Source organism: Gossypium hirsutum, chromosome A09, assembly GCF_007990345.1.
Source record: "Gossypium hirsutum isolate 1008001.06 chromosome A09, Gossypium_hirsutum_v2.1, whole genome shotgun sequence".
In the NCBI taxonomy this organism is placed as follows: domain Eukaryota; kingdom Viridiplantae; phylum Streptophyta; class Magnoliopsida; order Malvales; family Malvaceae; genus Gossypium; species Gossypium hirsutum.
In genome coordinates this window covers 68,460,603-68,483,294 of record NC_053432.1, presented here as the reverse complement: position 1 = coordinate 68,483,294, position 22,692 = coordinate 68,460,603, and the positions used below count along the sequence as shown (strand labels likewise).

The 22,692-nt window shown below is 30.8% G+C and overlaps 3 protein-coding genes across 3 annotated transcripts; 1 reads left to right on the top strand and 2 right to left on the bottom strand.

The window, feature by feature from the left end:
- The first annotated feature begins 6,080 nt into the window (after positions 1-6,080).
- LOC107889308 (zinc finger CCCH domain-containing protein 55) lies at positions 6,081-11,723 on the top strand. Its single transcript, XM_016813679.2, has 9 exons — positions 6,081-7,354; positions 7,838-8,014; positions 9,624-9,803; positions 9,892-9,989; positions 10,132-10,347; positions 10,569-10,695; positions 10,868-11,089; positions 11,181-11,220; positions 11,313-11,723. The coding sequence occupies exons 1-7, from the start codon at positions 6,459-6,461 to the stop codon at positions 11,064-11,066; spliced, it is 1,893 nt and encodes a 630-aa protein (XP_016669168.2). The 5' UTR covers positions 6,081-6,458; the 3' UTR covers positions 11,067-11,089; positions 11,181-11,220; positions 11,313-11,723.
- A 3,382-nt stretch (positions 11,724-15,105) lies between these two features.
- LOC107889305 (putative F-box protein At1g67623) lies at positions 15,106-19,076 on the bottom strand. The gene is made up of 2 exons (XM_016813677.2): positions 18,520-19,076; positions 15,106-15,900 (listed from the first exon to the last, which is right to left on the bottom strand). The coding sequence occupies exon 2, from the start codon at positions 15,859-15,861 to the stop codon at positions 15,157-15,159; it is 705 nt and encodes a 234-aa protein (XP_016669166.1). The 5' UTR covers positions 15,862-15,900; positions 18,520-19,076; the 3' UTR covers positions 15,106-15,156.
- A 52-nt stretch (positions 19,077-19,128) lies between these two features.
- LOC107889306 (putative F-box protein At1g67623) lies at positions 19,129-19,893 on the bottom strand. Its single transcript, XM_016813678.2, has one exon. The coding sequence runs from the start codon at positions 19,672-19,674 to the stop codon at positions 19,129-19,131; it is 546 nt and encodes a 181-aa protein (XP_016669167.2). The 5' UTR covers positions 19,675-19,893.
- Between the last annotated feature and the right edge of the window lie 2,799 nt (positions 19,894-22,692).

The window sequence follows — 22,692 nt, the reverse complement described above, 5'->3', positions numbered from 1 at the left end:
GCTCAGGCCCGAACTATTTATAAATATATGACTCATTTCAGATATTGTGCTGTGTGTATATTTTCTGTGGGGATTACATACTAAGTTTATGAAAACTCACCCTTTTCTGTTTAATCTATTCAGGTAATCCCCAATATTAGACGGATTGGTGCAGCGGAGGACTCGACGGTGACCATTACTTCTGCCTCATAATAATTTTACAGTTTTATGCTTATTATGGTTTTAATTTTTATGTGGGAATTTTGATGTAATTATGGCCATTATGAGTTTTTGGTTAAATTTGGGATTTGCAGCCGTTTATGGTTTTTACTGCTAATAGTGGGGAAACTCGGGTTTTCAAAATAAACAAACGTTTTATTAAAATATTCACGACCACTCAACAGTTCAAAAGCTTCTATGTAGGTTAACATTTTGAAGATGATAAACTAAATAAGTGACACAATTTGAAAACCAGTATTAAAATAATGTAATGCTTTAAAACGGGAAATGAGGTGATAGCAACGATATGATTTCACTATCATGTGACATTGCTATATTTGACCATAACGTCCAGGCCGGGTTTAGGGTGTTACACGAACCAATTGAATCGAAATAAAGAACTAGAAAAAAAAATTCTCTCCTTTTTGGGGGTGAAAATGAAAATTCTTTTTTCTTAATAGAAACTGGTAGAGTCGATATTCTGAAAAAATATATATAACAGTTGAGAATAAATTCTCTCTATTTTTGATAGAATAACAATCTCTCAAAAATCTATCCATAGCTCTATCGGTGCCATCTATTTATAGGAAGAGAAGGTAGAACCATTGTAGAGTTTTAAAAGTTTATTTCTATTAGAAAGAAATGATATACTAGTTGAACTAGGATGTAGGGGCGGCAACCCTAGTTAATAATACTAGGGTTTTGTTGTCTCGCCTTGTTACATGGTAGGCTTTTTGAGCCTCTCTCGCATCGGGCCCAATTACTAGTACTTCTGGACTTTTTGACCCAATACTTTGTAATTTAATCAAATTCGATTCTATTTTTCTATTTCCCAAAGTGAACTTCAATAAATATATTAAATAATTTTCTCATCCCAATTTTACCCCTGTAAAATTTCGAGAAAATTCGTTCAATATTTCACAGATTAACATGTTCATTATGATTGAATGATTTATTTTCATTTTTGTGCTACAAAAGAGTTAAAAAACATAAACTTATTCTTTCAATCATTTTTAAGTAATCCATATAGAATTACAAATAGATCATTTCCATTTTCATTTTTGGAAACCTATATTCATTTCCAAATGATTCCATTTCTCTATTTTGGATAAAACCATAATCATTCTTAGATGTTTCTCATTTTCTATTCATTCTGTTCATTTCTATTCAAACGTGCAATTCATTTTTAGTTCCAACAAGCTAGCGAAGGGACCAATTGGACATATATAGTTAAGGCTCAAATGATTTATAATTAAGTTTTGGCTTTTCGCCTATTAATTATAAACTCATTTAGTCATGAAATCATTCTACTATAGTATCGTGATTAAGCTTTCCCCAACGACATACCATTACGAAAGTAACTACTCAGTACTTGTCTAATGATCTTGTCATAAGTGTGTTACCCTCATAGGATATCATTGATTTCTTTGGGATAATATTCGTTCTCCCAATATGATCCTATTTTATCTTATGGTAATCATTACATCTTCTTTCATGAAAAGTCAATTACTATTGAATAGTAATTAAGTCATTCATCACAAAGACGAAAGACCCATAATTATGTTTACTTTTCATCAACCATATAATGCCAATGAGAAAATATCATTTACCCATGTCTCGGGCTATGAATTCTACTGTTGTATATGACACTACATATTGTAGAATTTGTACACCCAACGCACTAGCTTTCAATTCCTTATCTATTTAAACTTAGGCTTTTACTTACATCAAAGTGCACGAGTCACTCATACATAGTTCGTCTTCCACTCAGGATTTAGGCATGTCACACTATGAACATCTCAAGTGAATAAATCCATAAACGAATTCAGGACCTATTTTGCTTGGGTTTTCTCCGATGTACTATCAATCCAGTCATCACATATGTGTCTTTATTTTCTAGGATTTTAAGAAGATCCTGTTTTATTAATAATTGCACGAACGATAATCCATGAAGGGTCGATTGTTCTACAAATCAGATTCCACAAAAAACGAAATAAAAATGAAAGTAGAATTAGAATAAGAAACGAAACCTAAGTGCAAAATAAACTAAAGAGAAACTAAAAATAAAACTAAATGAAACCTGTAAACTAAAACGTCAAAAAAAAGGAGTCTATAAAGTGTTTAGAGGAGTTTATTTATAGGCTTAGGGTTGGCAGTTATCCATTGACCTAATTCGGCTGATGTTTTTACATTAAAGTTTGTTGTGTGAACCAAAATGTCATTGGTTCATTAATTATTCTCGTCAAGTCGGTGTCACGACATCCTCTTGCCTGTGTCGTGACACTGCTGGCAGTTTATGAGCTGAGGCTTGATTACAAGACTATGTCGCGAATTTGAAGGCAGCTTGCTGCTTTTAAGTGCTTTGTTCACTATGTTGCAACGTTGACACTCTCTGTTGCAATTTGTGGCCAGTCTCGTATTCCTATGCCTCCGAATAATGTCCTGCACACTCACCGAATACGTTAACTTTCCTTTAGGCCTACTTTGGCCCCTAATATTGTATAAATAACTCAAATTACACTTTTTAGTGTTATAAACTAAAAATGAAAACTAAGTAAAAACATAGCTATATTATTTTTATACTAGCTCCTTGAGTATGGAAAATGGTTTAATTTGCTACAACAAATTTCGACAAATCAACCAACATCCAATCGTTATTAACCGACCCATTTTACTCATGGATTGGTGAAAATACTTTGTGTTTGCATCACTGGACTGAAATCAAAATTCTTTTATCCGTTGCTTTTTTTTACTAAGTTATTTTCAACAAAACAAATATAGAAAAATATAAAAAATATTTGTCATAAAATATTATTTTTTAAAACAAACATACTCTAAAACTTATTAATAATTAAGTGAATGTAGTGTAGTTTTACACTTATAATAAAATCGATGAAATACTTTTTTGTTATTTATTTGATTAAATGTTACTAAAGAATACTTGTAAATATTTGTATACAATTTTTTAAATATATTATGCATAAAATATCTAATTTCATAAAAAAAAATCTCCAAAATTAATGCAAAGTTTCTTATAATCTCATTTTCCATATTTTATACTTATTTTTTCTAAAATATTCTAACGAAAGTTTAAATCATACAATTAACCTAACCCTAAATCCTAGATAGAGAAATATTACCATTGACAATGGTAAAGCTCCATTAAATTTCTTGTCATTTCAACATCATCTCAAAAGGGAAGAAAGAAAAACCATAGGACTGTAACCAAGTAAAAAGAATACAAGACAAAATGATTTTGGTAATCTAGTTTGAAAATTACTATTTTATATTTTTAGGAATAGTTTAATGCAGTATTTTAAGAGAAAAAAAGTCATAATTCGATGTGTTTTTTTAAAGTTACCACTAATAACTAACTATTTAAAAAATTGGATAAGATTTTACACATTTACAAACAATAAAATAAATTTTAATAATCATTGAGTCAAAGTTTTATTAGTATTTCAGATGTCTTTTGAACTACCATTCATCCTAATATTATGATCATAGTTTGTCTATATTCTAAACTAATCTTGGAATGTGATAATGCTTTAGCAATTGAAATCATTTTAGTTGAGGGTGTGAGATCTACTATGCTATCTGAATTACGTTTGATCAAACAACTCATATTTCGCGATTAATTGATTTGTTTTCAATAAATCTCTAGAGATCACAATAAAGCAGTTGATTGGATGGCCAATATTAACAAAGGGAATTATGATGAGATTCATATATTAAAGAAGTGTCCACCCTCTTTAAGGGAGTTTCTTAAGGGTGACCTTCATTCTACGATTATTTTGTCTAATTAATTTGTTGTTATGACTCTTTAGTTGCTTCCTTATTATCAAAAAAGAAAAAAAAAGCATAAGTTTTTAATAAATTTAGTGTTATTAGTTATTCAAATATTAATTATGTTAAGAAATAATTAAACAATTTTATTATTTTAAAAAAATACAATCATGGACATTTCTTTTAATATTTTTATATAAATTTTATAAAAACAATGATAAGCTATGTCTATAGTCACTCAATTATGAGTAAGAACTTTATTATTGAAAATAATAATTTAATCATTCAATTATTTGAAATTGACCATTTAAGCACCCTTTTGTTAACTTGCTAATGGACATCAACAAGGGTTGTTAAGTCACTATTCTTCAAATATATTTGGGTAAGCTATATCGTTAATCATCCAATTATTAATAAGTTTGCGTTTTGATTACTTAACAATAAAAAGTTATAAAATAATCACTAACAGATTGATGGCATGATACATTAATACATTAATTATTAGAAAATTCTAAATTTTTTGAAACTTCATGTATATTTTTTAAAATTATAAAAATATTTATTTCTTAATTAATTACACAGAAATTAGTAAAATTTTAAAAATTTCATAAAATTCATAAAACTCTTAAAAACTTCTTTATCTTTTTTCTAAAAAAAAATGCTTAAAATGCCATTGTGATTTTCCATTCTATGTTCATTTCTTTCTCCTCACTTGATGATGAACAAAGTAATTCTATTTTCTTTTTTTGCTTTTCTTTTTTTATGGTCCTTATAGTAAGTTGAAAATAGTCAACATGATAATAACATAATTTTGTTTTTGTTTTTTTGCTTGATGGGTCATCTAATATATGTCATATATTTTTATAGTTTTTTTCATATGTTATTATTATTGTCATACTAAAGAAGTACAATTCAAAACATTTTAACATTTTGCTAAAGAAATTATTTTCCCAGGGAAAAAAAAAACAATTTATATTTCTAATGATTTAAAAAAACTGTTTTTGCTGAACTGATTTCATATTATTCATGTACTATGGTAAAGCATCAAATAAATGTCTTCACAAATTAACAATGTAGAGCGCATTACCCCAATGGTTAAATTGTGAATTGATATTTGCAAAAAATTCTCAAATGCAGATGATTTGTGAAGTAACTTGCTGTAGTTAATAAAAAAATTAATTATATATTTTTTTGAATTTTAGGCAATGTTAACTTTTTAAAAAATATGAATATTTTAAAATTTCAAGTATTTTTCATATTATTACAAATTTCAAAAAAATATTTATATAATTTTAAAAAATAGATTACGAATTTTCAAAAAAATTAAGAATTTTTTTATATTTTTAAAATTTTGATTTAAATTTTCCGTTTTAAAAAAATTTAAAAGTATCAAATTTAATATTTAATTATAATTCATGGACCAAATTAAATATTAAGCTTAGGGGTTAATGTGTCATGTCATCAGTCCAATATTGAGTTAATAGGCGAGTAACTAAAACATTACAAATCGATAGCATTGTAATTATTTTATAACTTTTCACGGTTGGATGACTAAAATAAAAATTTATTAATAATTAAGAAACTAACAATATATATAAAGAATAGTAACTTAACGGTCCATGTTGACATTTTTAGCAAGTTAATGGAGGGATGATTTAAATAATCAATTTCGAATACCTGAATTATCAAATTATAACCTTTTATAATTAGATATTTAAAATATAAACTTCTCAATTATATGAGGAAAGTTTTCTTTAAAAATTAAATATTGCATAATATAGACAACAAATTAATCAAAGAGAGCAACATTGACATGGGATTTAAAAAGGTAAGTTATAAGAAAGTAAAGTAAAAATATTGATTTATATAAGTGATGGTTAAAGTTATTATGAAATACTCCTTTTAACATATTTTAAATTGTGTTAGTGTAAATATAAATGAATAATACGTTTATATATAATTAGTGTAAAAATGATAATGACGGTATAATTAAAAAAATAAGATTTAATTTTTTAAGGAATCAGAGAATTATACGGAGATGTAAGAGGATTATAGGATGTAGAAAGATTTAATACCAAAATAAATAAAGGAAAAGAGATGGAGAAATAGGGGGAGAGGAGAAGAAGCCCGCTCTTTGAAAACCCCAAACAGCCAATTTTTAGTTTCCCGTATCCCACTCCCACTCCCAATCACTTTCTCTCTCTCTCTCTCCCTCTCCCTCTCTCTCTCTCTCACTCATTTTCATTTTTATTTATCTTTTTGGAAAAGAAAAAACAAACATCGAAAAGCCAACCCCTCCCCCTCTCCTCTCTCCCCCACCTCTAAACGCCACTTCCTTTTCACTCTCTTTCTTCCTTTCCCTGCTGTCTCCTCTCCCACTGAACCCAACCACATCAATTTAAAACCAAAACACACACACCCAAACTCCACAGTGTCTCTCTAACACTAAGTAACGCAAAACCTGAAAAACCTCCATGGATCTTTACGACACGACCAACGTTTTGTTCACCAAAATCAAAGTTTTAGACCCTGAAAATGCTTCTAAAATCATGGGTTACATCCTTATCCAGGACTTGGCTGACAGGGATTTGTTGCGTTTAGCCTATGGCCCTGACTCCCTTCTTCACTCCCTTGTGCTCAAGGCTAAAGCTTACTTAGGTCTTTCCTCAAACACTTTCTCTACTCCTTCTCTGAACCCGATCTCCAGACCCAACAGCTCCAACTCCAACAATTCTCAAAACCCACTTCCTCCATCATCTCCTACCCTCATTCCCCGAAATGGCTTCTTAGAATTTTCAAAGAAAGCACCTTCTTGGTCTCCTGCTAGCAGCCCCAAGTCAAGTCCTTTTCTTTCTTATGAAAGTATCCGCTCAGGGTCTCTCTCAGTTCCTCCAAGGTCTGGGGATAGCAACACTGATTTTATTGACGAGACTCAAATGAGTGATTACTTTTCTTTCTTGAACGATTCTTCCTCTTCTAAGAACGAGGACCTTGTTGGTCATAGAAGGAGCTTTTCTGCAAGTGATGCATGTTTTGGGACTGCTGAAGAAGCTGGTGGATTTGGTGGTTTTATGGGTGGTTATAAGCCTTGTCTTTATTTTGCTAGAGGGTTTTGTAAGAACGGTGATAATTGTAAGTTTTCACATGGTCTTGGTGGTTTAACTGATAATGTTGACGTTAATGGTGCTATTGTTGGTTCACCTAGTAAAATGGATTTCCTTTATCATCAACATGAGGAAATTATGAGAGTGAGAGCTGCTGCTGCTCATCAAAGACTGGCTGCTGCTCAGTTGATGGGTGGTGCTTCTTCTCCCTTGCCTTATGAAAAAACCACGAATGTTCTTCTGCAACACCAAACTGATGCTCAGAGGCATGTTGAATATTTCCTTTTTTCTTTTTGTTTCCAATCGTTTTCTAGTTTTCTGGGCTACTTTATCTGTAAGGCTCTTAAAGTTTAAATTTTGTCCCCATATCGGGCATATCAGGTGGTTACGGAATCCACATTAGGATTTGTTTGGTTTAGATTAATTGACCCAGAAATAAATTAGATATTATATTTGGCCTTTCGTTCGTAGTTTTGATGCAATGGGTTGTTTCTTTTAGTCCATTTTTCTTTATTCTTTGTGGTTTACACATTTACTGGTTGAAAAGTGGTCTTCGCTTCTGATGCTGTAATTCACAAAGTTCATTAACTAGAGTTTAGCTCACAGTGGGTTTTCTTTTATAGGATAATTGTCTGTCTTATTTTGGTGGGGGAGTATTGGTTAATTAAAAAGACCATAGCATGGCATTGGAATACTGTCTATTAACTATGTGTATATATATTTCAATTTGGCACATTTTGATGTTGCAGAGCTGCTGCATTGATGTATGGTGAAGAAACTTGCAAGTTTTCCCAGGGCCGAGCTGAGAGGAATGATTATTTCGCAATGGGATTGGAAGAGAAGGCTAACTCAGCTTCTAAACAGATTTACCTTACTTTTCCAGCTGATAGTACCTTTAAGGATGAAGATGTTTCAAACTACTTCAGGTATCTATTGCACTTCTGAGTGGTCTGGCATTTTTTCCTCTGATTATATATGCAGTTTATGTTTTATCATTATTTCTATCCATATTGTTGAGTGGGGAGCTGCATTTTGAATTATTTGCTTGGCTGGCATATAATTAGTTTTGGTGTTGCAATTTAGGTTATAACCATGATATGGTACTGCTTATGGTAGAATGTAGTTTGACATACTGTTATGATTCCCTTGTGTTTATTGGAGCCATGATTTCTGTTTGTGGTAGAATCTACTGTTATGGTAGTTTTCATCATTCATTTCAACAATCCATGATTTCTATGTATGAAAATCCATGTTCTGTTACATCTAGCCTTGAATCCTGCTGCCTTGTCCAGCTGTAGCATTGACTTTGATTGAGTCATCTTTCAAAAATCTATTTGCATTGAGCTATATTTCCTTTAGATATCTGTTTTATCTTCCAAAAGCGTACAATCTGTTTTGCAATACACTATGTTTTGTATAGATCTGCATTGCATTATACATAATTTGCCAACGATTGTTCATCTCTAGTTAAATGTTTATCCCATCAAACAGTGTATAATATGTGAAATACATTAGGACAACTATCCTAAATGCAATTTGATTGCTGTTGAACTCTTCAGGTGAGGAGGGGATAATCAATTAAATATGATCCATCTAGAAGCAAATGATCATATAAAGGACAAATTGTCGATAGTGCTTGTAACGGTAAAAGGACTTTACAAATGACTGGAGGCATATTTCAATGGGATTCACTTTTTTTAATCTATACATGTTCCTATTTTAATATTTACTGGTAGATAACAAATGTTCATCAGGAGATCACTTAAAACCACTCATTTTAGTTTAGGCAGTATTTAATTGACTTTGTTTTCATTTAGTGCTTGAGGATATATGGGAAATAGAGACTTGAGTAGTTTTGTCATTTTTAGTTGAGAGCTGAAAGATGGGTTTCAGTGTTTAGACATGGAGAATCTGTCCTCTTACTTCAGGGAGTGATTAATTATTCAGCGAAGTTAATTTTAAATAATGCGTAAAGGAGCAGCTTGCAAATATTACCTTTGTCAATATCCCAGGAAAGCGCTTCATAAACAATTTTGGTCTTTATGCGTATGGGAGTTTTAGGCTTCTGGGTTGTTTGTGGACTACGTGAAACCTGCAAGTATATTGTATGATAAGCCCGATGGTGGTGAATGGGCAAAATTGATGTTTTCATGGACTGGAGATGGATTATTGCTGGATATGCATGTTTGCAGAAGAAGCTGAGTTGACAGTTTATATGAGAGTCCAATTGCTGTAATTTGAGTGCAAAGGTTTTATTGCTATACCATAAATACATGATTGACACTCCTAGGGCATTGAGAATATTGTGTTTATTACAAGAGAATACAGTTTTGAGCGAAAGGAACCCTACTTCTATATCCCCCTTTCTTTGCTGAGGCTTCCATTAAATGCATGTTGTGTCTTTTACTTGATTTGGTTGCATGCAAATTTCTAGAAAGGACCTACCAAAGTGTTTCCTTTGTTATGAACTAAGATTTGTGAATTTATTAAATTTTAAGTTTGTCAATTTACATAGTGCTCCTGTATCTTTTAAAGCATGTTTGGACCAGTGCAAGATGTGAGGATCCCATACCAGCAGAAGCGAATGTTTGGTTTTGTTACTTTTGTCCATCCGGAAACTGTGAAGCTCATTTTGTCCAGAGGAAATCCCCATTTCATTTGTGATTCACGCGTGCTTGTTAAGCCCTACAAGGAAAAAGGAAAAGTTTCTGATAAGTATGTCATCTTCTCTTGTTTGCTTTTTTATCTTGCAACTTGTCCTCATTGTGTGTTGATTTTGTAACTGTTAATGGAACAATTGCAGGAGGCAACATCTGCAACAACAATTTGAGAGGGGTAACTTCTCTCCATGTTCAAGCCCTTCAGGGCTTGATTCTAGAGAGTCATATGACCTTCATGTTGGTAAGAAAACAAAGAAGCATGGGTGTTTGTGGGGTTTTTTGGCAACAAATGATAGGAGAAATAAAATGCCTAAAATGGCTTTTCTTGTTTTATGTTGTTCTTACTTTAGATTTTGGGGCCCTTAATTTCTGTTTACATACAGGGGCAAAGATGTTCTACAATGCAAAGGAGATGATGTTGAGAAGAGAACTCGAAGAGCAAGCTGATCTCCAGCAAGCCATTGAATTGCAAAGGAGAAGATTTATGAACTTGCAACTTCCAGAATTTAAGAATGATGGTATTCATCATCACCACTGCAGCCTGTCAGTTGGTGCTTCTGTTCCCTCCTCCGACAGCATGAAACAAGAAGTCTCGGAAGGTTTGTTAATCAGCCTCAGGTCTATATCAGATTATTATCTTTTTGTTGGATTTGGGAATCCCACTGTAGTGATTGTGTTGGTAAATTGTGTGGATAAGTTTCTCTCTTGTTAAAAAGAAGGAAATAAAGTCAATTGAGTTGTTCAATACGAGTTTGACAAATCAAGGAATGGTTAAAAAAGACTTTGCGGTTGTGAAGTTTAATATTATTTATTGTGGCAGTCAATGGTGATAATACAGCTGTTGCTGTTCCGTTGATCATGAATGCTGCTGAGCTGGAAGAAGTGAAGTCAGCATGTGTTCAGAAAGCCAGGGTTGGAAATAGCCAAGAGTCTTCCAGCCCCAAAGGGTATGATGTCCAACATGGAACTTAATTCTGAAATATTGATAGAATTTCCAACAGGGAAAGATGCTGTATTTTGGATCTTTAATTGGAATCTTATTGTTTACTGCTGTCTTCCGGGCTCTCCTAAATTTCATTGTCTTCTAGTTCTCATATGTTTCATCTCCGTTTCTTGTAGATGTCATGAGAGCAGTGTAGAGCATGCACTTCCTGATAGCCCTTTTGCTTCCCCTAAGATACCTACTGAAAATAACCTCCCTGAGCGTCCAGCTTTGGTGGAATCAAATGAAAGTTCTGCTTTATGTGCTGCTGCTTCATCCTCTGAAAATGATCCATTACTGCCCATCACTTCCACTAGCAAAATGCCTTCTGTTTAATTTATCCTCTTCGTAATGCCAAGGTACTATCACACTGTTTGCACATTTTGTAACTTGAAGTCTTCTGGTTTCAGTATTTCTTTCGTAATTGAGAATTACTTAACCTTTTCTCAGGTTTTATCATGGGCATTGAAAGCAAATGTAGGAAATAAAGGTAAGCATGGTCAGAACTCGTAAAGGAATATCTATTAACTGATGAGCTAATATTTCTTGAATTTGAATCAAATGGCATTCTTACTAATGCAGAAAAGTAGAGAAAGCATATACTAGAAGAATCCCTTAGATGTGTATAGTCAGATTCATATACTGAAGAGTAGATCCCTAGAGAATATCTCCACAATATCATCATCTTCTTCAATACAATACCACTAACAGTGAATGCATATTCGACGCCTAATGGCAGAAGAACCGAGTTTCGAGCATAGGGCTTTTCTCTTTTCTCCATTCGATAATCTTTTCTAGGTGTGTATTCCAACAGACAAAATCAGAAAAAACCAAAGGTAGTTAAGTTACTGTATTATCACTCTATGCCATCTTCTTTCACCTTATCTGATTAAAAAAAAAAAAACATTATCTAAAGCTGAAGCATATGAGCAGAGACATTGATGCCTGAAATGTGTAACATTTAATTTAAAATAGCACTTGTTTTGGAAGTTAGTGAAATGTCTTGGCATTAATTTTGGAACTTCAATAGGGAAATGCATTGAAAAGATCAGATGTTCTGGAGATGGGGTTTGGTGGTTGGTATAATTATAAGTAACATCATATGTTTTCAGGTTCCTGGCTGCCATTAAAGTGAAGAATGTTTGGTATGGCCATAGGAAAGCTGGTAAAAAGGCTTCTTTTTGCCAAGGCCACTTTGTCTCAGTTTTATAATGTGTGTCCATATATATTTTAGGTCCACAAGAACATGAAAGATAAGAAGATTTTGAAGGCTTAGGGCATCTTCTTGCTCTTATCACATGGGAACTGACATTATAATGATAGAAATTAAAAGAAAAGGGCTTTAATTTAATGAATACTCAATAGCTTTGAGCAAGTTTCTATTTAAGAAAAATCAATTCAATGTAATGAAAGAATCAGTTTAAGGAGGCTTCCAATATGTATAAAACTCTCTTTTGAAGGGGGGTTTTTTTTTTTCCTCCATTTTTTTTTTCATATCTTTAAATCTGAAAAAGTAATATGTAAGTGTATTGGAACTTACACTCTTTTATGTAAATGTTATAATCTGATTCGTAAGCAAATAAATGTAAATGTTATAATCTGATTCGTAAGCAAATAAATTAAAGGTAAGAGTTTATGACAATTTATGTAAAAGAAGTGAAAAATTAAAACATTTTGTGTTTTGTGAATTACAATAACATGACAAAGTTTGAACAACTAAGATTAGTGCGACTCGAACTCAAGTCATATTTGGGGCAGTGAATGCCTTTGACTATCGAGGTAAAGTTAATCTTATAAGTAAATAAATTAAAGGTTAAATTGATTAGTAAGAGTTTAAGAAAAATTATGTAAAAGAAGAGAAAAATTATAACATTTTGTGTTTTGCAATAATAGGGCAAAGCCTGAATAACCAATGCGACTAGTGTGACTTGAACTCAGACTACACCTGGGGTAATAAACACCCTTAACCATTGGGGTAGACCTCGATTTGTAAGCAAATGAATTAAAGGTCAAATTGATTAGTAAGAGTTTATGACAAATTATGTTAAAGAAGAGAAAAATTAAAACATTTTGTGTGCTTCGATTTTTTGGGCTGCTTGTCATTTTTTTTTGTGAATTATAATAATAGGACATAGCTCGAACAACTAGCGTGACTCGAATTCACGCCGCACATAAGGCGATAAACACCCTTATTATCAAGCCATTATATGGGTTCTAAATAAATAAAGTGTATAATGAATTATTAAAACATATGAACAAAATTTCAAGGTTTGTTTATTAAACAAATTAAATACAAATAAATTTTGTTTATGTTTATAAATAAGTTTGTTTATATTCATTAAAAAAAACTTATTTAATATATCATTTAAATAATGTTTATATATAATTAATAATATTATAGGTTGCTTGCTTATTTTATTCATTAGTAATATGTATTATATTTAATTATTTTATGTCTAAAAGATATATATATATTAGTTTATTATTTATCATTGTTAATGTTGATGAATAAATTTATTTATTTTTTAATTTTAAATAAACAGAATTAAAAATTGTTAGGATCGTCCCGAATAAGCAACGAACAAGTAAAAATAGTAGAAGAAATTGAGAAGATGAACACACAAATTTAACGTGGAAAAACCCCTCAAAAGAGGATAAAAAACCACGGGCAAAGATAATTTTACTATAATGGCAAAAGAATGAAGAGTACAAAAGATGGAGATAAAAAACTAAACCCCGAAAACCCGAAAAACAAAGAACCCTCAAACGTAAACACAAAATTCTCTGAATGTGTTATGAGTTCTAATCTAATGGGTGTCTCTTGATTCTAAGATTGTAAAGGAGCCTATTTATAGGCTAAATTAGTAAGTCAAATAAACTATACTAATAAATGCTAAATATATTATACTAATAAATACTAAATCTTCTAGAAAGAAAATATATTTTTGTTTAACTTGACTTGCAAGCAATCTCTTAGAATTTGGGTCACACAATTCTAACAAAAATGAACAAATCATCAAAAACATATATCAATTCAATTACAAATTACACCATAAGTGTGGCGAATCTTCTCTGGTCAGTGTGATTCTTGTATTGTGGAGTCTCTTCCAGCAATGATTGGTGTCCTCTTTTCGTGCTTTCTACAAGTTTATTATTGTCTTGTTGGCTGTTCTTTCTTTTCTTTTTGTCTCTATCGCTCCAGCCCTCGGGGTTGTGTAAGTTTTGAAGAATGAACCAGCTCTATGTTTTCAACAAAAAGAAAAAGAACATACACAAAACCAGACATGTAAAGCCACATTAGCATAACATGCGTTATGTGAAAAAGAAATATTAGTGTGTAACACATATACAAAATTTATATTACTTTGAAGACGTACAATATATGCCAAAAAATGGCGACACCATAAAGCCATGATCGATTTCCAATTACTGAGCTCAAAAGCATATGTCTAAGTTGAAGAAGAAAAGGATACTCATTGCTTCTTGTTTGCATGAAGTCGTCATCAGCTTGGTTTTGTTTTTGGGAACATGGACCTGATTGATTTTGAAAAGTAGTTGAGGAAGTCAATGTGAGGAGCAGATACAGTGACTTCCACAAACAAAGGGATCAGCTAATCTCTATGCCCTTCTTCTGATTTTGGATAATAAATCTCATACTTTCATCTTTGTCTATAAATGTTGTTTAAGTTCTTCCTTTGTTACTTACACCAACTGCTTTTTGGCCACCAACAAAGAAATTAAAAGATTGCATAATTTACAAAAATAATCACTCAACTTTAATTAATTTTTTTTTCTTGTCACTCAACTATAAAATAATAGGTTTTGATTACTAATGTTATCGGGTAAAAATAAATCAATGTCATAAAACTGAATAATGAGATATTTGCATGGAGGATATGCAAGTGAAAAACAGGTTGATTATCCTATTCTTCACGATATCTACTTACAATATATATTCATTATAATCTTCCAGCAGGTACCAAAATCTTGCCACTTTTTAATTATTAACCCTCCCCCCCAAAACAGATTTACAGACATATATCAAACTATAAATTCAGAGTTTGCACAAAATCCAGACACATCAAGTTGACGGAAGCTTATCTGCTACATATTAAAAGCACTTCCCGGCTGCCCTTGTCTCTTCTGTCCGCAAAATCATGCATATTATTAACATTGTTCAACAAGCTTTAGGCAAACCAGCATCAGAGTTGGAAATACTGCAGAAACAACTTCAAGGGATCCTGAATTAGGGCATATCGACTTGAATTTTCATCTTCCAAATCCACAATATGCAAAAAGAAAAAAGATAAAAATTGATTGACATGTCATCATCTATCGTTTGTTGGTTGAATTTTCATGGTGTGTTAAAAGAATATATTGAGAAAGAGCTTAGATTACATGCACTAGGTCAACCGAGGACTAGACTTTAATTAACTAAATATTTCCTAAGCAAACTACAAAACAAATTTGCTTCACGGTCCCAAAAGCAATAATCACAACAATGGCCGACGTCGTTGCTTGCGTCCCAAGCTTGGCATTCCGAAGGAGTTGAATGGTTGGGTTTTTCCTCAATGTCACAATCACAATTGCAGCAAATCCCTTTGGGCCCTGTCAATGCAACATGCACCCACATGCACCTCAAAAACTTCTCCATTTTTGAACGACAGCTCGCAATCATCCTTGAATTGCCTTGGTTAGGCTTTGGAAGATGAAGGGATGATAGAACTCGAAGTCCTTGTTTCCTTAGCTCACCACCCAAACAAATCAAGATAATACCGTAAGTATATATGGCTTCCTCATGACCTTTCTCGGTTGCTTTCTTCAAATAACGGAGGCCGGACTCCGATTTCCTTCGACTAAAACAATTGATCATTCCTTTCCTGTATAAAGCTTCAGCATTGTTGGCAGCTTTACATCTTTTTTGAAAGCCTTTCTCGCATTTACGCCACGGAACTAAGCTAACTTTCTCCATTGAAACGTTTTCGTAGTTTGATGCCCGTTCAAAAGCTTTACAACATAACTTGAGGTTGACGAAATCAGCGATGGAATTGGACGCCGCATGCTTGAGAATTTCGGACAGCATGTGTTCTGGAAGAGAGGTCACAATGTCGCTTGTGAAGTTTGTCGTCATGGTTTTGAGATGATTAAGAAGCTGGTCTCAAATCAAAGCCTGCAATACAAGGATATAATTGATAAGGGAATAAAGGAAAAGCTAAATAAGAAGGGAATTAGAGACCGTGTAGAATTAGGAAAACAAAATCTTAGAATCGGTAGGATTTAATACAAATTTTAATTTCTTGGTTAATATTGGCGGTGAAGAATTAGGAAAACAATATCCTATAATTCATTTATTAATTATTATTGGCCCACTTACTATTTCGGAGATTCCCAAAATTCTGACTGCCGCATATACCCTATAATCAATATTCTAAAAATTATATAAAGTTAAATATAGTTAAAAAGTTCTTAAAATTATATTTGTATTAAATTATTATACATATTGATTAATAAAATATATTAAAAAATAAATAATATTATATCTATAAAAAAGTTGGAAGGGTAAATAATTCATCTTTTTTGTTTGTCAGATATATATAAAAGTTCAAAATTAGGACATATTTATAAATTTACACAGTCAAGTAATAGTATAATTTTTGTTACAATGAAATACTCTTTGAAAATATTACTAGGATTGTACCTTAAGAGACTCTAGTACTACCAAAGTAAACAACAATCTGATAGAGAATAGAATTATGAAAAACATTTTAATGTTAAACCAGACATTTAGACAACTTTAACGTTAACAAAATAAACTTTTCCAACAAAGCTTTAATAATTCATCTAATGATTACGAAACGGAGTGTTAAATTGATTTGATGGACAATTATTGACACTAGATTCTCTTGACATTTAACTCAGGTTTGCCATTAAACTGTATATCTCACTTATAAATTCGACATATGACAACTTTCTCAACTCAATAACATTCGATCTCCAATTTTCCTAACCCAAATGCTTGCTTTAACACAAACAACCATACATTTTTCAATTAAGTAGAACAATCAATTTCACATAATCAATCGCTTCAACAATTTACCCAGCCATTGTTATGCAAGATAAAACAATGTCATCAACATACATCACAATTTAATAATTAAAAACAAGGATTAAAAGCTTAAGTAAAGAAATGCCCAGCCAATTTGCAAAATTCCTTCACTAGAGCTTAAAACTCAGCAAGCCAACTTCATCCATATATCCACTTGAAAATATATTGAGAAATGAAGAACAAAGTTAAAAGTAAAACTCTTAAATAGTACTACAAACTGAAAAAAATTACAAAATAAAACTAAAGACAAATATTCTCTCAAATTTTCTAAGGTAGCATCCGGAAACTTAAATTTTAAATTTGAATTTAAAATTATAGTGTAAATAATTAAATAACTGAAAATTATTGTTTTCAATTATTTAATTTTTAATTATGTTTGATAATTCATAATAAAAAAAACAAATGATAAAATCTTTTTAATGAAAAGTGTGACAAGTAATAAATGGAGAATGAGCTAATTATCACTTAATGTAGATTTTTTTTTTAATTTTCCAATTTTATTTCTTTTCACATAATCTTTTAATTTAAAATTTTAGAAAAGTAATATTTATCAAAAGGTCTAATTATGTTTCATACTTAATTTTAGAAAGTATACCGAATAGATTTTATAACTTAAATTTAGTACTTATTTTTTCAATGCTTAATTTTTTTAACACTTTATTTTTCAGTTTATCAAATAACACTTAAGCAGTAAAATAGTTACAAATGTAACATTCATGATGATTTCTCAAATCCACAAATTTGTTAGTTGCCTATTTACTATTTAGTAATGAATTCAAAATTCTTAAAATGCTTTTAGATTTGAATTCATATTTTATAATATATTATATTGAATCCCAATTAATTTATCCAAATCCAAATTTAAATCCAACATAAGCAAACTATGCCAAAAAAAAATCTAATCTCCTCTAACAATGCAAAATGTAGGTATTTATAGTTTAGAGCTTGAATACGTAGAAAGATTAAAATTTCTTTATTAAAATGCTCAAGTGCTCTCAATATTGCAACTTCACCATTATGAAGTCACGACTTAGCTTGTAATTTTCTCTTTTAACCTCAAGTAACTATTAGGGATCAAGCAATTAACTTCAACACATTACAACTTCGAACGTGCAACATTGCAACGTTGGCTCTTGAGTTGTTCATCCTTGGCTACACCCATCATGACGTCACAACTTCTGCCGCTAAGTTACCACTTCTCAGTTCATCTTTTCCAGCCGCTTTGCAACTTAGCCTTAGAGAAGTTGCAACGTGAACTACACTATCTTAAGCTTATTAGGACAATTATTTTCTTTCACAAAGGTATTCCAATTAAACTCCAATATAACCTAAATGCTAAAATACTATCAATTAAAACAAAATAGTTACATTAACTACTTTCGAGTCTAAATATTAAAATCTCAAAATAAGGGTGACCATAACAAAAAAGGATAAAATAACATTTAGTCCCTAAACCTGATAATTTTTCTCAACATAATTTTTGAATTTTTTTTAATCCATATTAATCTTTAAACTTCTCACATTAATCTTGAAAATTAACAATTATTCTTAATTTTAATTCATGTAATGCCATATCATCCTATAAAAATTTATATCTTCCAAATCCAACTTTCCCTAATTTCTTTAGAGAGAGAAGTTGAAATAAATTTTCAAAATTTTAATAATTTATCAAAACCCTCGTACCCTGTTTAAAATCGTGCGACCGTCGAACTGGTGTTTAGAAGTAGAAGAGAAGCAATTTGACTACAACCGAACTCTCCAATGGCAACTGAAAACAAAGCCCAGCCCAGCACTGTCACCAACAAAGGCAAGAAGAGGAAGCAGTATCTTCCCCCACAATTTTGGCTTCCACCACACCCAGTCTCTCTCTTTTACTCTGCACCTTATGTTTTCATTTTTTTCTTTGTATTTCTTGTAAGTCTTCTTTTTTTTTCTTTTTTGGGAACAGAAAGCAGTTAAAAAGAAAGGCGCATACCCGTTAAGGCCTGGAGCTCAAGGTTTCTTTATCACTTGTGATGGTGGCAGAGAACGTTAAGCTGCTCATGAAGCTCTCGATGTTATTGATTCTGTATGCTTTTTCTTTTCATATTTCATATTTTTAAGCTTATTTTTAAGCATATCTACTTGAATTTTCATCTTCCAAATCCACAATATGCAATAAAAAGAAAAAAAGAAAAAAATGATGATATGTCATCATCTATAGTTTGATTGGTTGAATTTTCATGGTGTGTTAAAAGAATATATTGAGAAATAGCTTAGATTACATGCACTAGGCCAACCGGGGACTAGACTTCAATTAACTAAATATTTCCTAAGCAAACTACAAAACAAATTTGCTTCACGGTCCCAAAAGCAATAATCACAACAATGGCCGACGTCGTTGCTTGCGTCCCAAGTTTGGCATTCCGTAGAAGTTGAATGGTTGGGTTTTTCCTCAATGTCACAATCACAATTGCAGCAAATCCCTTTGGGTCCTGTCAATGCAACATGCACCCACATGCACCTCAAAAACTTTTCCGTTTTTGAACTACAGCTCGCAATCATCCTTGAACTACCTTCGTTAGGTTTTGGAAGATGAAGGGATGATAGAACTCGAAGTCCTTGTTTACTTAGCTCACCACCCAAACAAATCAAGATAATGCCGTAAGTATATACGGCTTCCACATGACCTTTCTCGGTTGCTTTCTTCAAATAACGGAGGCCGGACTCCGATTTCCTTCGACTAAAACAATTGATCATTCCTTTCCTGTATAAAGCTTCAGCATTGTTGGCAGCTTTACATCTTTTTTGAAAGCCTTTCTCGCATTTACGCCACGGAACTAAGCCAACTTTCTCCATTGAAACGTAGTTTGATGCCCGTTCAAAAGCTTTACAACATAACTTGACGCTGATGAAATCAGCGATGGAATTGGACGCGGCATGCTTGAGAATTTCGGTGAAGAATTAGGAAAACAATATCCTATAATTCATTTAATAATTATTATTGGCCCACTTTACCAAAATTCTGACTGTTATACTCAATAATAAATATTCTAAAATCTGAAAGTAGCGTAGTAACCTTGTTTGCCTTTTCTTTGGTGTGGAGTGCTTACTTATCTTTTTTTTTTTTTTGAAGAAACTTATCTTTAGTCTTTACAAATTTGCGATTTTTACTTTCAACATCACTTTCTCAAAATTATAAGAAGATACTTTGTTTTATTAGTTGAGTTTAGATTTTAATTGGAATGCTTCAGATAGTTAGCCTCTATTTGAATGGATAATGAAATTAATTTTAATGAAAATAAAAATAACGGTGATTAATTATTATAGTAATAAAATTAAATATTGCAGCGATGATATTAATTAAAATTAATTGTAAGAAATATGTTTAGATTCAAATCCTAATGGTGATAATAATAATAATAAAAAGAGTAAAAAAACATAAAAATTATTATGATGAATAAATATACAATAAAAAATATTAAAATCATGCCTATATTAACTAGTAAAATATAAATTAAAATTATATAAAGTTAAATATAGTTAAAAGTTCTTATATTTCTATTAAAATATTGTATAAATTATATACATATCGATTAATAAAATATATTAAAAATAAATAATATTATATTTATAAAAGAAGTTGGAATTGTAAATGATTCATCCTTTTTGTTTATCAGAAATAAATAAAAATTTAAAATTAGGACATATTCCCAAGTATAATAAGTCAAGTAATAATGTAATTTTTGTTACAATAAAATACTCTTTGAAAATATTATGAGGATTATACCTTAAGGGAGGATGATGGTAAAATCTTTACTAATTTGAATACTCTAGCACAAACAAAGTAAATAACAATCTAATCGAGTTTAGAATTATTGACAGGATTGCAAAACATTTTCATTAATGGCTAAACTAGACATTTAGGCAACTTTAACCCTAATTAAACTTTCCCTAACAAGCTTTGTGCTAAATTGATTTGATGAATAATTACTACCCTAGGTCCTCTTGACCTTTAACTCACCTTAGATCTTAAGGTTTGTCACTAAATCATATCTCCCACCTATAAATTCGACATATGCTAAATCTCTCAACTCAATCGACTCAATAACATTAAATGGGTTAATCCCATCTAAGGTCAATCTCCAATTTTTCTAGCCTAAATGCATGCTTTAGGTTGTCAAGCTAAAACCATGTCAGCTTATCAATTTAACTCAAATCTATGAATTTGTTAGATACCTAATTGCTATTTAGTGATGAATTCAAAATTCTTAAAATATTTGTAGATTTGATAAATTCATATTTTATAATATATTACATTGAATCCCAACTAATTTATTCAAATCCAAATTTAAATTCAGCATAAACAAACTATTCTAAAAAGTCTAATCTCCCCTAATTATGTAAAATGTAGGTATTTATAGCTTGGAGTTTAAATGTGTATAAAAATTAAAGTGTCTTTATTAAAATGCTTAGATGCTCGCAATGTTGCAACTTCACTATCATGAAGTCACGACTTGATTTGTAATTTTCTCTTTTAACCTCGAGTAACCATTAGGGATCTAAGTAGTTAACTTCAACACATTACAACTTCAAACGTGCAACATTGCAATGTTGGCTCTTAAGTTGCTCATCCTTGGCTACACCCATCACCGCATTACAACTTCTGCCGATGAGTTACCACTTCTTAGTTCATCTTCTCCTGCCACATTGCGACTTAGGCCTTGTTCTTTATTGCTTTTGGGATGAATTTTTTCCCCAAAAAGTGCTTTTACACAAAAAGCAATAAAGAACAGAGGTAAAAAGTAGAAGCTTTTCAGCTTAATAAAAGTCCTTTTTCTTAGATGAAAAAGGAGAAATTTTGGTACTTTTTTCGGCCCAAAAGTGCTCTTAAGGTTATATTACTTTTTTAACTTTATTTGTTCTTTTTCTTTTTTTTCCTATTTTTTCTAACGTTAGAATCCATTTTCCTCTTCTTCTTTTTTTCTTTTGTTTGAACTTTAATCCAAATATATGTAATATTTTAATTTGTTAAGTTTATATTTTTTTATGTTATATTAATATTTAATATGAGTTATATATTCAAAGTATATTTTAAAATAAAATAATACAAATATGTTAAAAGTATTAATTAAAAATGAAAAAAATTTATTTTTAAAATAATATAATTGTGTCAATATCTAATTATAAATATTTAATTATTATATTTAAATATTTAAATATAGTTTATATATTCTAGTTAAATTTAATAAATAATTAATATTAATTACTTAAAAATATTTAAAATTAATATTATATATTAAAATATTAAGAATAAGTTATAATAAATTATTTTTTATATTATTGCTAAAATTTCATAATATTAACTAATTTGAATATTATTTAAATACATATTTGTTACTTTATAATATCATGTCTGAAATGGACATTTTATTTCTCAAAAGTACTTTTTGACAGCAATACCAAACACTTAAATTTACAAAAGCACTTCTCAAAAGTATTTTTCACAACACTTTTCAAAAGCATTTTTCAAAAGCATTACCAAACAGACCCTTAACCTTAGAGAAGTTGCAACGTGAACCACCATCTTAAGCTTATTAGGACAATTATTTTATTGCATAAAGGCATTCCAATTAAACTCCAATATAACCTAAATGCTAAAATACTATAAATCAAAACAAAATGGTTACATTAACTACTTTGAGCCTAAATATTAAAATCTTAAGATAAGGGTAACTATAACAAAATAAAATAAAATAACATCTAGTTCCTGGACATGATAATTTTTCCTAATATGATTTTTAAATTTTTTTAATTCATATTAATCTTTGAACTAAACATTTTTCTCACAATAATTGTTACACTTTAATATTATTT